The sequence below is a fragment of the Symphalangus syndactylus genome, chromosome 20 (assembly GCF_028878055.3).
Source record: "Symphalangus syndactylus isolate Jambi chromosome 20, NHGRI_mSymSyn1-v2.1_pri, whole genome shotgun sequence".
NCBI lineage: Eukaryota > Metazoa > Chordata > Mammalia > Primates > Hylobatidae > Symphalangus > Symphalangus syndactylus.
Genome location: NC_072442.2, coordinates 20,099,250 through 20,117,627, shown reverse-complemented (window position 1 = coordinate 20,117,627; position 18,378 = coordinate 20,099,250). Strand labels below are relative to the sequence as shown.

The 18,378-nt window shown below is 40.2% G+C and overlaps 1 protein-coding gene across 8 annotated transcripts in view; it reads left to right on the top strand.

Moving 5' to 3' along the window:
* MYO1D (myosin ID) overlaps positions 1–18,378 on the top strand; it is a 378,547-nt gene that overhangs the window by 261,391 nt on the left and 98,778 nt on the right. For 4 of the 8 annotated variants that reach the window (XM_055258294.2, XM_063628497.1, XM_063628498.1 and 1 more), the window contains exon 21: positions 3,388–3,542. In XM_055258294.2, the coding sequence (XP_055114269.1) occupies positions 3,388–3,542 (155 nt within the window). Of the gene's footprint in view, positions 1–3,387; positions 3,543–3,685; positions 4,144–4,445; positions 10,531–11,692; positions 12,157–14,044; positions 15,030–18,378 lie in introns of those variants that run through there. The other 4 variants (XM_055258301.2, XM_063628496.1, XM_063628494.1 and 1 more) reach the window with 4 other exon arrangements.

Below are 18,378 nucleotides of genomic sequence, written 5' to 3'. Positions count from 1 at the left end.
TCAAATCTTTTATCCATCTTTTTTAATTGAGTTGTTTACTATCTTAAGTTTTAAGAGCTCTTTATAGATTCTAAATACAAGTGCTTTATCAGATATATTTTTGCAAATATTTTCTACCAGTCTGTGGCTAGTCTTTTCACTCTCCCACCAGTGTCTTCCTTAGAGCAAAAGTTTTAAATTTGATCAAGTTCAATTTATCAACTTTTTTGTGTTATGGATTGTGCTTTTGGTGTCATTTCTAAGAAATCTTTGCCAACCCAAGGTCACAAAGATTTTCTTCTATGTTTTCTCCTAAAAGTTTTCTAGTTTTACATTTTGCATTTCGATCTTATAGTGCACTCTGAATTATTTACGAGATGTGAGATTTAGGTAGACTTTTATTTCCGTTTGCATGGGGATGTCCAAATGTTCCAAGTTATCCAGATGCCCACATTATCCTTTCTTCATTGAACTGTCTTTGCACCCTGGTGAAAAAATTATTGGCCATATTCATGTGAGTCTGTTTCTGATTTATGTTTTTTTCTTTCTAAATTATTGTCTTGATTAACGTAGCTTTATACTAAGTATTAAAATCAGCCTCTATGAGCCCTCCAACTTTATTCTTCATTTACAAAACTGTTATGGCTATTCTAGTTCTTTTGCTTTTCCATACACATTTTAGAATCTGCTTGTGATACCTACAAAAAATCTTGCTGGGATTTTGGTTGGGATTTCATTAAATCTATAGATTAATATGGGAAAAATTGGTATCTTAAGAATTTGTGTTTTCTAGTCCATGAGGATATTATTTCCCTTCATTTATTTAGGTTTTCTTTTATTCCTTTCATCAGCCTTTTAATTTAACTTGTTCAACATCTTGTAGTTTTCAACATGTAGGTCCTACAACAGATAGATGTTTTGTTGGATTTATATCTAAGTATTTTTGTTTTTGGAGTTGTTATAGATGGTTTTGTTTTTAAATTTTTGTTTCAAATTTTTCATTGCTAATATAGAAATAGTTTTGTATGTCAGCCTTGTATCCTTTGACCTTACTAAATGCACTTATTAGTTCTGGGAGCTATTTTGTGGATCCTTGGCATTTTCTATGTAGGCGATCATGTAATCTGAAAACAGAGACGTGTTTCTTCCTTTTGAATCTGTATGCTTTTTAATTTTTTTTTTTTCTTTGAGATGGAGTCTCACTCTGTCACCCAGGCTGAAGTGCAGTGACGCGATCTCAACTCGCTGCAACCTCCGCCTCCCGGGTTCACACGATTCTCCTGCCTCAGCCTCCTGAGTAGCTGGGATTACAGGCGCCCGCCACCACACCTGGCTAATTTTTGTATTTTTAGTAGATACAGGATTTCGCCATATTGGTCAGGCTGGTCTCGAACCCCTGACCTCAAGTGATCCACCCACCTCAGCCTCCCAAAGTGCTGGGATTACAGGCGTGAGCCACCACACCCAGCCGCTTTTTAATTTCTTTAACCTGCCTTGCTGCACTGGCTAGGGCTTCCAGTATAATGTTGCATAGCTGCAGTGACAGTGGAAATCCTTGCATTGCTCCCGATCTTTTTTTTTTTTTGAGATGGAGTCTCGCTCTGTCGCCCAGGCTGGAGTGCAGTGGCGCGATCTCGGCTCACTGCAAGCTCTGCCTCCCGGGTTCACGCCATTCTCCTGCCTCAGCCTCTCAGAGTAGCTGGGACTACAGGCGCCCGCCACCACGCCCAGCTAATTTTTTTGTATTTTTAGTAGAGACAGGGTTTCACCGTGGTCTCGATCTCCTGACCTCGTGATCCACCCGCCTCGGCCTCCCAAAGTGCTGGGATTACAAGCGTGAGCCACCGCGCCCAGCCACATTGCTCCCGATCTTAAGGGAAAACATTCAGTCCTTCTCCACCAAGTATGATGTTAGCTGTGGCATGTTGTATATGTCATTTTATCAGGTTAAGTTCTCTTATAATCCTGGTTTGCTGAGAAATTTTTATCATGGATAGATGTTGAATTTTGTCAAGTACTTTTTCTGTGTCACTTGATGCAATCTGTGGATTTTCTTTTTTATCCTGTCATTTTATTCTGTCATTACCTTGATTAATTTTTGAATACTGAACTAGCCTTGCATTTCTTAGATAAACTCCACTTGGTCATGTTGTATTATCATTTTTATGTATTGTTGGATTTAATTTGCAAATATTTTCTTGACATCCATTTTTACATCCATGTTGATGAAGGATATCAGTTTGTAGTTTTCTTGTACTGTTGTGTTTATTTTTGATACCAGAATAATGCCAGCTTCAAAATGAGTTAGGAAGTGTTCCCTTCTCTCCTATTTTCTAGAAGAAATATGGTGAATTGGTGTTATTTCTTCTTTAAATGTTTGGTGGAATTCACTAGTCAAATCATCTGGGACTAGAATTTTCTTTTTCAAAATGTTTTTAAATATAAATCTAATTTCTTCAGCAGATATAGAATTATTCAAGTTATTTCTTCTTGGAGAGTTTTAGTATTTTGTGGCTCTTAAATAATTATTTGTTGTTGTTTTTGAGATGGAGTCTCGCTCTGTCTCCAGGCTGGAGTGGAGTACAGCGGCATGATCTCAGCTCACGGCAACCTCTGCCTCCTGGGTTCAAACAATTCTCCTGCCTCAGCCTCCTGAGTAGCTGGGACTACAGGCACACGCCTCCATGCCCGGCTAATGTTTTTTTTTTGTTTGTTTGTTTGTTTTTGTATTTTAGTAGAGATGGGGTTTCACCATGTTGCCAAGGCTGGTCTTGAACTCTTGAGCTCAGGCAATCCGCCTGCCTTGGCCTCCCAAAGTGCTAGGATTACAGGTGTGAGCCACTGCACCCTGCTGGAATTATTTGGTTTTAACTAAGTTGTTGAATAAGTTTTTGTACAGAATTGGTCCAAATATTTTAATATTATCCTTTTAATGTCTGTGTGGTCTATAGAGATAGCCCCTCTTCCATTCCTGATATTGATAATAAGTTCTTCCTTCTTTTTTTGTTTTGGGCTAGAGGTTTATCAATTTTATTGATCTTCTGAAAGAACCATCTCTTTCATTAATTTTTCTTTATTGTTTTTCTATTTCAAATTTTATTCATTTCTGCTCTTTATTATTTCCTTCCATCTGCTTGTTCCGTGAAACTGATAAAGATTAAAGTCAAGAGGGTCACTGAGCAAAACCCTTAGAAAATGTATGACGTGTTTTGTTGTTTTTAGGGATGGTGTCTCGTTATGTTGCCCAGGCTGGATTCAAACTCCAGGGCTCAAATAATCCTCCTGTTTCAGCCTCCCAGGTAGCTGGGACTACAGGCACATGCCACCATGCCCAGCTCCAAAATGTATTTTTTAATTTATTCTTTTGAGAATGATCCAAATAGTTTTCCATGCATTTTCTCTTTGCAGTTGACTGGTCTTAGTGTCTCCAATGGAAAGGACCAACTTGTAGTGTTCCATACAAAAGACAACAAAGACCTCATTGTCTGCCTCTTCAGCAAACAGCCAACCCATGAGAGTCGAATTGGAGAACTTGTTGGGGTGCTGGTGAATCATTTCAAGAGGTAAAGTTTGATTTTTGTAACTAAGACACGTTTTAAATCTGTGAAATCTTTAATCATAATTATCACTGAGCTTGTTTTGTGCCAATTTTAATGTATGGAGCTATTTTTCTCCATAAGGAAAACTTAAATCATCTGTTTCACAGAAGGTGAAATTAGCATCCCAGCTTACTTTCGGGATTAGGAATGACCCTCTACTTTTCCAGCCTCCAGCTGAACCAACAATCAGAGATTTCCCTAATGGTGATTTTTATTCCACTGTCGATCCAAATGTAATTAAATCCAAAAGATAGACAAATTATATTCTTCTCATCATAGCTTCTCATTTACCCCAAGTAAAATCAGTTTGTGTGTCCACTGTGACCATAAGCAAATTAGAAGGCAAATTTGGGATGGCATGCAAGTCCATGAAGACTGCAAGAATTCCTGAGAGAGGCAGTAACCACTGTAAAAACGTGGGGTCATGATGGAACATGGCATAATCTGAGAACTTCATAGTAAGCCCTGATGATACCTGGGGCAGGGAGGTGAACAATGATACAATAAGTATAAACAGAGAGCAAGTCCTGAGGGTGATGGGGACCAGTGAATAGATAATTTTAAGCAGGGGGGTGATTTTGTCTGGTTATTCATTGGCGTTGTTTCAGAGATTGGATTTCTCTTCCCATAAGGGGTCATGGAATATTTGGCTGGGTGCGTCCGTCCAAAGTCAAGTGCTCTCTTTGTGGCATGCTGCCTTCACCTCCCCAACCCCACCTGATGCTGGGAGAAGACCACTCATCAAAATCAGTGACTGAGAAATGATACGAGTGTAGTTCCTTTTTCTTCCTAAAAGACATTTCCTGAGTTCCTGAAATTAATCAAGTATTCCTTATTAGTATGATTTTGTTTCTTTGTTTTTTTCAGTTTAGACGTGGCTTCTCTTTCTCGCAACAAACACATATTTGGAATCAGATGTCCACATATCTAATTCTATTGTGTTCATTTTGGCTGATAAATGTATAGAGCATAATTTTGGAAGTGGGCTGCACAGACCATTTATTTTATGTTATTGCACCTTGCATTCTAGATCAAAGTAGATCTTTAAATATTTTCTATCATTAAATGCTTTTAGATGCTATAAGTAAAGTAATACTTAATGGTCATTTGTGGGGAAAAAATAAGAAAGTAATTACCAAAAATAATAATAAACACATAGGCTTTTGAAAATTCCTTTCCATCTGCCAAATAAATGTAAAGCTAAGAAAAATTTAAAAAGTTTAGAATGTGGCCAGGCGCAGTGGCTCACGCCTGTAATCCCAGCACTTTGGGAGGCCGAGGCGGGCGGATCACGAGGTCAGCAGATCGAGACCATCCTGGCTAACATGGTGAAACCCCGTCTCTACTAAAAATACAAAAAATTAGCTAGGCTTGGTGGCGGGCACCTGTAGTCCCAGCTACTCGGGAGGCTGAGGCAGGAGAATGGCGTGAACCCGGGAGGCGGAGCTTGGCGTGAGCCGAGATCGTGCCACTGCACTCCAACCTGGGCGACAGAAGGAGACTCCGTCTCAAAAAAAAAAAAAAAAAGTTTAGAATGTAAGGAAAAGACATAAAGAAGGCATCTCTGCAATAAATGTCTATAACTCAAATAAGCAAGCTTATTTTCCTGCTAATATTTATAGCAAAGTATAGAAAATTAAAAGAATTTTAATTTGTTACTCTTAATTTGGATACCAGTACTAATGAATGCAAGAGGTTTTGCCTGGGAAATTGAAGTATTTTATCTCTATCTGGGTGCTTATTTAGCAAATTCTGATCTATTAAGTGCCTTCTACAAGTGACAGAAATACGTGAATCTGGACGTAGATTTCATCAGTTGCTTTCTTTTCCTAGCTAGCATATGCATGCTGAGGTACATTTCTAGGCATATGCCCTCTATCTTTAATGTATGTAAGGATTTTTAATTTCTTTAAAATTTATAAATGTAAAGAGAAGACTATCAAGATGCTAGGATTTTTTTGATGGATTTTTTTTTTTTTTTAATTCTTGGTGTTTCTATCTTATGAATTAAGAGTGAAGTGGAAATGAGATAAAATCTTTCCTCCCAGACCCCAGAAAAGTCAGGCTTGAAATTTTGACTTAGAGTTTTAGTCATCAACTTACTATTGACTTTTTGGGAAAAGGTTAATTTGATTTTTTCTAGCAATTTTCCTTTATTGTCAATTATCATATCATTGCCATGACATTGAAATTCACGTTGTATTTTATAAGCATAATGTTGTGGCTCATAATCTTATTTGTCCCTGAGTTAATTATGGAAATCCAAAGGTTCGAGAGGGAATTGGCTTCAGACCAATTCTTTATCTTCCAGATAATTTCCCTAAAGTACATTCTGAGATGTGTTCTTGTCAGCAGTTGGGAGGAAAGGGCCCAAAACTTCCCAAGGCTGAGGAAAGAACCAGCTAAGAGGACCAGAGGGAACAGTGCCCAGCCTCACAAAGAGCCAGGAGTAGTTTCTGATCTAACAAGGCAGACTAAAGAACTTCGTCATTCACAGGGTAATTGGGTAGAGTACTCAGAAGGGTTTTGCCTCAGTAGGGGGGAATAATTGGCCCTAGAATAAATGCTGCTCTGGTACCGCCTAATAAATCTTAAAAGCAAGACCCAAAAGGATCAAACTGCTTCCAAGTAACTTAGCTACGTCCTGAAACAAAGCTCATGTATATTTATAAAAATACAAAAATATCCATACCCAACAGGTAAAATTCACAATGTCTGACATCCAGTCAAAGATTATGGGCATGCAAATAGGAAAATACAGTCCATTATGAGGGAGAGAATCATCCCTTTGAAACCAACCCAGAACAGACAAAGACACTAGAATTAGCAGATACAGACATTGTAAGTCATTATAACTAGATTTCAGATGTTTATAAGTTAACTAGAGATATGGAAGATGTAAAAAAAAGACCCAAATCGAACTTCTAGATGAAAAATACCTGATGTTTGAAATATTCCATGATTTGAAAAGAAAACAAAACAAGACAAAGCCTGTCCTCAAATAAATTTTTCCTCATCACCATGAGCTGAAGCCAGAACTTTCCTGGCATTTCCTTTCACATGAATCTTGAAATAAAAACCAACTAAGTATAAATTAGTCTCTCTTTCACCTCCTGCAGTCTTTATTCAATCCGGACTCATTATTTCTGCCTCTCCAAGTACACACCCACATATTTCATGTTTGCTAAAACATTTGAAGTAAAGTACAGGCATACCTCGTCTTACTGTTCTTTGCATTATTACACTTCACAGATATTGTGGTTTTTATAAATTGAAGGTTTGTGGCAACCCTGCATTGAACAAGTCTATTAGTGCCGTTTTTCCAACAGCATATGCTCACTTTGTGTCTCTGGACACTGGAAGAAGATGCCATCTAGAACTTTCGTAGCCAGAGAGGAGGTCAATGCCTAGCTTCAAAGGACAGGCTGACTCTTTCGTTAGGAGCTAACAAATTGCCACAGCAATTTTGATAATTCTCATAATATTTCAAAACTTTATATTGTTATTATCTGCTATGGTGGTCTTTGATCAGTGATCTTTGTTATTACTGTAATCATTTCAGGGCACCACAAACTGTACCCGTGTGGGTACAGACTTAACTGATCAATATTGTGTGCGTTCTGACTGCTCCACTGACCATCTATTCCCTCGTCTCTCTTCCTCTCCTCAGGCTCCCCTATTCCCTGAGATACAACAAGATTGAAATTAGGTCAGTTAATAACCCCACAATGGCTTTTAAATGTTCAAGTGAATGGTAGAGTTGCACATCTCTCAGTTTATTTTAAAAACTAGAAATGAGCCAGTATCATGGCTCATTCCTGCGACCCCAGCACTTTGGGAGGTTAAAGCAGGAGGATTGCTTGAGGCCAGGAGTTCCAGACCAAGGTCTGCGCAACACAGTGAGACTCCACCTCTACAAAAACATTTAAAAATCAGTCAAGCATGGCGGCACACACCTGTAGTCTGTAGTCCCAGCTACTTAAATAGGCTCAATTCAAGGCTGCAGTGAGCCATGATTGTGCCACTGCACTCCAACCTGGGCGACAGAACAAGACCCTGTCTCAAAAAAAGAAAAAAAGGGAAAAGAAAAAGCTAGAAATGATTAAGCTTAGTGAGGAAGGCAGGTTGAAAGCTGAGATAGGCCAAAAGCTGGGCCTCTTAAATTAAACAGCCCAGTTGTGAATGCAAAGGAAAAGTGCTGCTGCAGTGAACACGTGAATAATAACAAAGTGAAACAGTCTTATTGCTGATACGGAGAAAGTTTGAGTGGTCTGGATAGAAGATCAAACCAGCCACAACATTCCCTTAAACCAAAGCCTAATGCAGAGCAAGGCCCTAAACTGTCTTAAATTCTTTGAAGGCTGAGAGAGGTGAGGATGCTGCAGACAAAAAGTGGAAGCTAACAGAGGTTGGTTCATGAGAATTAAGAAAAGAAGACATTTCCATAACATAAAAGTGCAAGGTGAAGCAGCAAGTGATGATGGAGAAGCTGTGGCAAGGTATTCAGAAGACCTAGCTAAGATAATTGATTAAGGTGGCTACACGAAACAACAGATTTTTCAATGCAGACAAAATAGCCTTACACTGGAAGAAGATGCCATCTAGGACTTCCATAGCTAGGGAGGAGAAGGTCAATGTCTAGCTTCAGAGGACAGGCTGACTCTTTTGTTAGGAGCTAATGCAGCTAGTGTGTTTAAGTTGAAGCCAGTGCTCACTGACTGTTCCAAAAATCCCAGGGCCCTTAAAATTACACAAAATCTACTCTGCCTGTGCTCTATAAATGAAACACAAGGCCTGGATGACAGCACATCTGTTTATAGCACAGTTTGCTGAATATTTTAAGCCCACTGTTGAGACCTGCTGCTCAGAAAAAAAAAAAAGATTCCTTTCAAAACATTACTACTCTTTGATAATACATCTAGTTATCCAAGAGCACTGACGGAAATGTACAAGGCTTGATTAATGTTGTTCCCATGCCTACAAACACAGCATCTATTGTACAGCCCGTGGATAAAGGAGTAATTTCAACTTTCAAGCCTAATTATTTAAGAAACACATTTCATGGCTGGGCATGGTGGCTCACGCCTATAATCCCAACACTTTTGGAGGCCGAGGTGGGCTGATCACCTGAGGTCAGGAGTTTGAGACCAGCCTGGCCAACATGGTGAAACCCCGTCTCTACTAAAAATACAAAAATTAGCCGGGCATGGTGGCATGCACCTGTAATCCCAGCTACTTGGGATGCTGAGATAGGAGAATTGCTTGAACCTGGGAGGCAGAGGTTGCAGTGAGTCAAGATCACACCACTGCACTCCAGCCTGGGCAACAGAGTGAGACTCTGTCTCAAAAAAAAACAAAAGGAAAGAAAAACATTTCATACGGCCACAGCTGCCATAAATAGTGATTCCTCTGATGGATCTGGGCAAAGTAAACTGAAAACCTTCTGGAAAGGATTCACCATTCTAGATGCCACTAAGAACATTTGTGATTCATGGGAGGAGGTCAAAATATTAATACTAACAGAAGTTTGGAAAACATCGATTCCAACTCTCATGGATGACTTTGAGGGGTTCAGGACTTCATTGGAGGAAGTTATTGCAGATGTGGTAGAAATAGCAAGAGAACTAGAATTAGAAGTGGAGCCTGAAGATGTGACTGAATTGCTGCAGTCTCATGATAAAACTTGAATAGATGAGGAGTAGCTTCTTATGGAAGAGCAGAGAAAGTGGTTTCTTAAGATGGAATCTACACCTGATGAAGATGCTATTAACGTTGTTGAAATGATGACAAAGCATCTAAAATATTATATGAACTTAGTTGATAAAGCAGTGACAGGGTTTGAGAGGATTGACTCCAATTTTGAAAGACATCCTATTATGGGTAAAATGCTCTCAAACAGCACTGCATGCTATAGAGAAATCTTTCATGAAAGCAAGAGTCAATGAATGTGGCAAACTTCATGGTTATCTTATTTAAAGAAATTGCCACAGCCACCCCGGCCATCAGCAGCCACCACCCTGATCAGTAAGCAGCCATCAACATCAAGACAAGACCCTCCAACAGCAAAAACATTACAACTCACTGCAGACTCAGATGATCATTAGTATTTTTAGCATTTTTTGTTCTTCTTTAATATCCGCTTAATTAAAGGAGCACTCTCATTGGATTTAACTGAACATTCAACCGGCTTCTCTGTTATAGTTTGCTTATGTTCTTTTTAAATCACGCTTTCATTATTGTTTTTAATTAAAGTATGTACAGTATTTAGACATGATGCTATTGCACACTTAATAGACTATGGTATAATGTAAACATAACTTTTATATGCACTGGAAAACGAAAAAAAATTGTGTGACTTGCTTTATTGTGATATTCACTTTATCGCAGTGGTCTGCACCCAAACCCAAAATATCTCCAGGTTATGCCTGTACATTCCAAAAGGTGACATTAAGAATATATAACAACCAGTATGGCTCAAGCGCAGACCAGTCAGAACAGACACCATCCAGAAACACCTGATACCAGCAAGTCCAGGCTGTATTCCACAAATCAAAAATTCCACCATGGGGTGGGAAGACCCAAAGTCAAATACATTTGGGATATGCTAATGAAGTCAAACGGGTTTCTTTTTTGTTCTTTTTTGAAACAGAGTCTTGCTGTGTCACCCAGGCTGGAGTGCAATGGTGCAATCTTGGCTCACTGCAACCTCCACTTCATGTATTCAAGCAATTCTCGTGCCTCAGGCTCCTGAGTAGCTGGAATTGCAGGCGTGTGTCACCATGCCCAGCTAATTTTTGTGTTTTTAGTAGAAATGAGATTTGGCCATGCTAGCCAGGCTGGTTTCGAACTCCTGGCCTCAAGCAGTCCACCCACCCTGGCCCCGCAAAGTGCTGGGATTACAAGCGTGAGCCACTGTGCCTGGCCCTAACAGGTTTCTTTACTGTAGTACCTCTCCCAGTCATTAATATGCTTTTGTTCATTGTAAATGCTACCAATACAAGAACAAGAGAATTCTATCTATATTGATATAAAACCATTTCCAAATAAGAGGAAAAAAGGGCAAGGTACAGAATGGTGTGTATACCATACCACCATTTGTGTAAAGAAGTTGACATGAGATTTCTTTTTTTTTTTTTTTTGAGACAGAGTCTCGCTCTGTCGCCCAGGCTGGAGTGCAGTGGCACAATCTTGGCTCACTGCAACCTCCACCTTCCCAGGTTCAAGCAGTTCTCCTGCCTCAGCCTCCCGAGTAGCTGGGATTACAGGCACCCACCACCATGCCTGGCTAATTTTTGTAGTTTTAGTAGAGATGGGGTTTCACCATTTTGGCCAGGCTGATCTTGAACTCCTGACCTCAGGTGATCCACCCGCCTCAGCTTCCCAAAGTGCCGGGATTACAGGCACCCGGCAAGAAGTTGAGCCAGAAGATATCCATATCTATCACTGGATAACTATATTATAGGTAGATATATCTCTGTTTATATAGATAGATATATAGATATCTCCTATGACTTTTTTTTTTTACAAAAATGGTAATATGCTACACATACCATCTGTACCTTGCCTTTTTCTCCTACTAAACAATGTATAGATATAGGTACAGATAGATATGTATACACACATATGATTATGTATAATACAGGCTATATCTGGGAAGATATTCAGGAAATGGATAACAGTGTTTGTCTCTAGAGAGGGAACTGAGACACCTCAGTACAAGGAGAAAGAGGTAGGAGGGAGATTTATTTGTTTTTCATGGTTAAACCTTCTGCGACCAATATATGTGTTACTGATCTAAAATTTTTTCATTTCAGTAATAAGTGGCAGTTAGTTCTTAAGCATATCGTAGGTGGCTCTGAATTCATTATTATTTTCCTTTCCTGCTTAAAAAAGTAGAAAAGAACAGAAGAACTGTCCAAGTGAACAATCTCTCATAGCATTTCAATATCTTGAAACAATCCCAAACGTAGCCTCTTGGAATATTATCTTTCTGTATGGTCTTGTTGTATATATTACATTAGCCTAAGGTGAGGTTTCTTTTTCTGTGGTTGTAGTGCCAGTGGTTTACAGAGGTTTTGAGTGTGGCTGACTTTTGGTTTGCGTTTCATTCTCAGCAGCAGCTACCTGCTGGTAGTGAGTTTTTCTGCCCACTACTAAACAGATGGTCTCACGTTGGCTGCCCTAACTATGAAGTCACCAGAAACTCTGCAGTATTAAGCTGTCAAAGGACCCATCTGCCCTAAGCAGCTGTCCAGGCATTTGCCTGTCTGGATGCAGGAAACCTCAGTATAACTCCAATTGCAGGCATTAAAATTTCTTATTTTTCATGTTCTCTTTCTGTGGATGCAAGCCGGAAATCAATGCCATCTGCTTCTTGTTCTTCTTTAATATCTGCTTAATTAAAGGAGCACTGTTACTGGATTTAACTGAACATTCGACCAGCTTCTCAGTTGTAGTTTGTGTATGTTCTTTTTAACTCACACTTAGAGCCATGGGGAGACCCATACCGATAAGCAGGCCAGCAGTTGGTGGTTGCACATTGCTGTCACAGCCAAGGCAGTACAGGTGAGGAGCCAGGGGAGGTGAGGCCTCATGACAAGAGGTGAAGGAGGCAGAGGATGGGGCCACCTCCCAAAGGTCTCAGCACCTGGCCCTCCCCGTCCAGCGCAGCTGCTGCTCACGCCTTCTGCTGCACCTGCAGTGAGGCTCCTCTGCCCCGACCCTGAATACCCGTTTCCATGGCCCTTGATCTGCGTTCCCAGACTGCTCTCTTTGAATGCCTGGCCACTCATTTTAATAGTTTATATTCCATAAGCAAACTAAAGGTACGCCATGTCTATTGCCAGCTGTGGAGGACTGGTTGATTAAATTTTGGTCCATCAAATTTAGGGTATTGAGCTATTTAAAATAATTACTGAAGGCACCTGATTTATGGGGGACAGAAAAGTGAGTGGCCACAATTCACTCTCCTCTGCCTTCCAACAGAGATACACGTGAAAACACAGGAAGCAAGGCCACCTTTCTGTAGTGCTGGAAACTAGAAATATGACTCAATCCTGGACCTGCCGAGAGGGGCGCCCTTCATCCCTGCTCATGTATCGTCTCACCAGGTCTTCCCTGACTCTCCTATGGAGAATAGCAATTCACCCTGTCCCACCACTCCCTGTCCCCAAACCCCCCTAATCTTTCCCCATGGCTGTCAACTCTACCTGACATGCTGTATCTTTACTTGTGTATTGTATATATTCCAACTGGAATACAAGCTTTATGTAAGCAGAGGCTTTATTTATATTGTTCCCTGCAGTTTCCCTAGTGCCCAAAACAGTGCCTGGCACACAGAAGGTTCCCTGTAAATAACTGTTGAATGCTCATTGTTAAACCGAATTGCTGACTGATAGGCCCCACTCGCAGTAGGGCGCTTCTAGCCCTTCCTACTGATAGGTGCACCTTGCCCACTAGAAGATAGTAACTCAATCCTTCTCCTGTATGAAAGAAAGGAAAAATTATTCTAATAGTTCCTTCCCTTTATGAATACCTCTTTTCCTTTTTTTAAGTTATTTTTCTAACTGACACAATGATTATACATATTTATGGGATACAGTGATATTTTGGTACCTGTATACAAGGTATAATGATCAAATCAAGGTAATTAGCATATCTATCACCTCAGACATTTATCATTTCTTTTCGTTAGGAACATTGAAAATCCTCTCTTCTAGCTATTTGAAAATATGCAATAAATTGTTAATTGTGACCGATTACAGATAGGATTACAGATATAGGGTTCTATATTCACCCTGCAGTGCTAGAGAACACTAGCACTCATTCCTCCTCTCTAGCTGTAATTTTATATCCGTTAACCAACTTCTGGCTATCCCTGCCACTTGCCAGCCCTCATACCACCATATGAATGTCTCTTTTCTTGACCGATTCCAGGATTACAGCGCTAAGCAATGTAATATGTGTGGGACAGAAGGGAGGAGGCATTTCAAGATATTAAATCAGCAACTAAAAGGGCTGTGGGCTGGAAGAGCCATGAGTATGTTGAATGCTGGGGGCTGCAGCTTTCCATTCACTTTTCTTTAACAACTACAGAACTAGAAATAATTTCAGACTCTCCTTGTCGGTGAGCTGACAAGGAAGCAGGATGTAGGAATTCCTACTCAGATCAGCAGTTTCATAATAAGTAGAAGACTTTGAAACTACAACTAGAGTCTGTGCACACAAGCCAGCTCTCCAGCTTAAAAACTGATAAATGATTTTGGCTACAAACAGGTGGGCTGTAAGAAAGAGCCCCAAAAAATCCATATGCCCTTTATATAAGAACACCAGAACTGAATAGATGTCTCCTTAGTTGGAAGGCCTATAAAGGAAGATATTAACAGTAAGAGAGATATAGATATTATAAGACTTAAAAGAAAAAGCCTATTTCTGAAAAGGCCAATAATATAAAATTTATATTACAGAAACCATCTGCTTATACTCTGCATAAAATTCAAGAAAGCATAGATTCTACATAAACAGGCCCAAGATTACATGGCAAACTGAGATGAAAAGGATACTGGCTGAGAAACAAACAAAAGCGTTCAATTATTTGAATGAAGTAAGGAAAGATATTTTAAAATGTAAATCAACATTAAAATCTGAAAATGGCACAGTTGATATTGCAGAAAATAGAATTGATGTGAAAGGAAAGTTTGAAGTCTCTCAGTGTGCAGAATTTACAGTTATAATGGGCAACATGTTATCTTTCTTAGCAATATACAAAATAAGGGTACATCTTACAGAGAAGGCATCTTATATTCAATAAAATATGGTAATTTAAAACATACAAAAAGAAAGTATGTCTGTACTGAATGCACTTTTTCTGAAGCTCCAGAGAGGCTACTTTGTTATCATGATGACCTTTTTTAATTTCAAGGGTTAACTAAATATATGTAATTCTCCAGCTTAAAAGCTGAGAGATGATTTTGGCTACAAACAAGTGGGCTATAAGAAGGAGCCCCGAAGAGTCCATATGCCCCTTTATGTAAGAACACCAGGACTGAATAGATGTCTCCTTTTAATATATATAACTGGTTTGGTTTGGTTTTGGTTTGGTTTGGTTTTTTGAGACAGTCTTGCACTGTCACCCGGACTGGAGAGCAATGGCACGATCTCGGCTCACTGCAACCTCTGCCTGCCAGGTTCACACAGTTTTCCTGCCTCAGCCTCCCAGGTAGCTGGGATTACAGGCATGCTCCACCACGCCCAGCTAATTTTTTGTGCTTTTAGTAGAGACGGGGTTTCACTATGTTGGCCAGACTGGTCTTGAACTCCTGACCTCATGATCCACCTGCCTCAACTTCTCAAAGTGCTGGGATTACAGGCATGAGCCCCAATGCCCAGCCAATATATATAACTCTCCTTTATATATAACTATGTATATAGTTAATCCTTGAAATTATAAAGTATGTATTAAACACACAGACCTGGGAGTGGAATGAGATTCTCTTACAAAGGAACAAAAATTAGGATTCCCTCCATCTTCTGTACTGCAGCAGTAAATGCCAGAATCCTGTGGAGCAACATCTTTAGTCTTCTAAGGAGAAAAGGTTAGAGAGCAACAATTATATGCCCAGCCAAGTTGTCATTTGTGTTTAGCAGACAAACGAGCCTCAGAAAGCATGCTACTGGGGCTCTCTGGAGGAGGAACAGCTGTGATCCAGGAGTCAAATGCTGTCACAATCTCCATCTCTCATCTTCACATCTCTTGTCTTACCAGCTTCACTCTCCTGTAGTGGTGGCTTCCACATGGCTGGAAATGTCTCCAAATAACTCTGTATCTCCTTTTCCAGCCTTGCCACCAGTGAGAAATTAAGAGAATGTTCTCTGGGCTATTGTCCTAAAACCCCAGGGAAATGTTCCCACTGACTCAATAACTGTGGCCAGAGTAATGATTGTCATGGCATGGGTAAGATGCCTACCCCAGTGACAGTCACTTTGGCCAGAGAAGTGATGTCTTTCAAGAACATGGAAGTCTCCAGTAAAACCTGAGGAAGAGCATGTTTTGGAATAGAGTGAAGCAGAGTGGGGTGGGAGTGACTGGGGACGAAGTGTATGGGGTCAGCATTTCCCGAAAGAAGCGGAAGTGATAGGTACTGGGCAAGAGAAACGAATGGTATCACATTGTTTTTAATTGCAAAAACTTAGAAACCATATAAAAGTTCATCAAAACAAACATGGTTAAATACGTGATGGTATTTCCATACATTTAAGAAGCATGCAGCCATGAAAAAGACTATGACAGTCTTCTTTATCAGGGCTCCTTAGTGTGGGCTCCATCTGCATTAGAATCACCTGAAGGTGTTTTTTCAAAAGGCAGCTCCCAGGCCAATCCAGGCCCTCTAAATCAGACCCTCCAGGAACCTACATGCTTAGTAAGCTACCCAGGTGATCCCTATGCTCAAGCTTGATGGCCACTGGTTTCATGAACTGACATAGAAAATGACCAGAATGAGCACATCATGTTTTCATATGGCCAATTTGCTGATGCCATTGCGATGAAAGTAGGTTTTTTTTTTTAATGAAATCACCAAAGATTCATGTTTTTGAAATTGCTGACAAGTGCAAAAGAAACATCCCGTACTGCCCCAGTGAAGAAAGGTGGGGTGGAAAGAGGGCTGAAGCTCAGAGAAAAGGGGTAAAGAAGGAATGGAGAGTAGAAATGAGTGGAGGATTACAGAGAAATCACACAGAACCAGGATCCTGTTTACCACATCCACTTGTCCTAGAAAGAGCCGCCTGTCATTCTAAGCAATGGTTTTTAATTACCCTAAGAAGTTCGCAGTGAGGGCTCACCTGCCCACTTCCAGATAGGAAACCCCACCTGCAAAGAGCAGGCTTCCACTTAATGAACTTAACCTATTTATATACATTCAGCCCCACCTGCTATACACAAAAGAGTACAGAGAGAAATCTTAAAAGGTTTTCAGTTTGACTAAGCTGGGGAAAAATCAAACAGTGTTAAAGTGTAACAGCTGTTGTGTACTGTGAGCAATCTACTGACTTTCCATCTCTCCCTGTGCGCGGTGCCCATCTGCACTGAGAAGCGGCTGCCCTTGGGCAGAGCTCACCAAGAGGATGTGCGGGGGCAGAGTCATCCTCAGCTTTACCTGCTTTGATGACGGGAGATTTTCTGGGGATTTTTGTGCAGATCAAAGATTCTTATTTGCTTTGTGACGTGTTCGTCATTGCCTTTTATGTTGAAAGAGTGAATCCAAAAATACTGGAAAACTGATCTTTTCAGCATTTCCGCAGGTAGCTATTGTACCTTTACAGTAATCATATTACTTTTTAAAGGCCATAGCTCTAAACTTTACAATGTATGTTAAAACAGAGATCTTCCTGTGAGGTATTCATGAATTCACCAAATGATTAGTGAATTATACCATGCTATCTGTTGGAATTTTTTTCTAAATTGAATGTCAGATATAACTCTTTAACTTAATGCAATTTTTAAAAAGCTCTCTTAATGTGTTTATTTCAGGTCTTAGCAGCTATATTGGAATCAGGAGTTTATATAAGCATAATATACTCGGTGAAGTGTTTTATCTGCCATAAACACTGTTCTATTTTTATACCATCATTCAGCATGCGTTCACTAAGCACACATCACAGGTCAGGCTACGAGTGGTAGGAGGGATACCAAGAAGAACCCTGCAGTCCTTTCCAGTCCTTTTCCTTCAAACAGCTCTTAATCCCATGAAAAGACAGCATGTACGTTATACTGCCCGGTACGTACTGTAATAAAACCATGGACAAAGGCCATGGAAACGGGATAAACCAGCCCCCTTTGTCTACCAGAGTCAGGAGATCCCTAGCAGAGCAAGTGATCACCCAGTTGGGTCTTCAAGTCTAGTTGGAGGTAATGAGCTGGGGGATGAGGTGAGATGCTCCCCATAGAAGGGAGGAGAATATGCAAAAACTTGGTGGGGCTGGTACATTTGGAGAATTGAGTGATTGCAGGGGACCAAAGGGGCTGTAGCAAGAACTGAGACTGGAAAAATAAGTAGAAGGTTATAAAAGCCTATGCTAATGAATTTGAACTTTATCATATAAGTAATGGGGAGAAGTAAGTATAAAAATATAAAACCGCCCAACAAGACAAAGCCTGATGACCCAGATATCACCTAGCCCGGACATGCTCAAGAATGCAAAATAATTGTTCACTTAAGGGAAGTGGGAACTTGAGGAACACTAGTTGATATGTAATAAATCTGTGGGCCCCACATGCCAAAAAGAGTTAATTGAACAGAGAAAGAGCTAGCAAGATAGAAGTTACAAAGGCAGGTGTTAAACCTCAGTAATAAAACCAGAAATCAAAAATCCTCATGGAGTAAAAACTATAACAAAATTCTTTAGCTTTTGTAGCTTCCCTGAAATTGTTATTTTGCCACCCCTTTAGTAATTAGCAATAAAAATCCCTAGAATGAGAAAGACCTAGATTTTTACCTTCAGAGACAGCAAGGAAGCAAGAAGTTAAAGAAGCTTCCTCCTGTCCTACAGACGTTCGTAGGTAGAGAAGATTCTCAAGGGACAGTGTGAATGATGGAAATGTTCAATTGGGGAGGAGGTGGAGCTTGGGTGTGGAGGCATTTATTGTTTGGTCTGTCCAGTAACCCCTTCTTCTGGGACCTTCCTCTCCCCTGTCACACTTCTGCATGGTCCGATGAGAGGCACCACATCCTTACATCGCCCTACTCCCTGGAAAGAGCTGAGTATAGGGCACAGGTAGTATCTGACCCAACCTGGACCACTT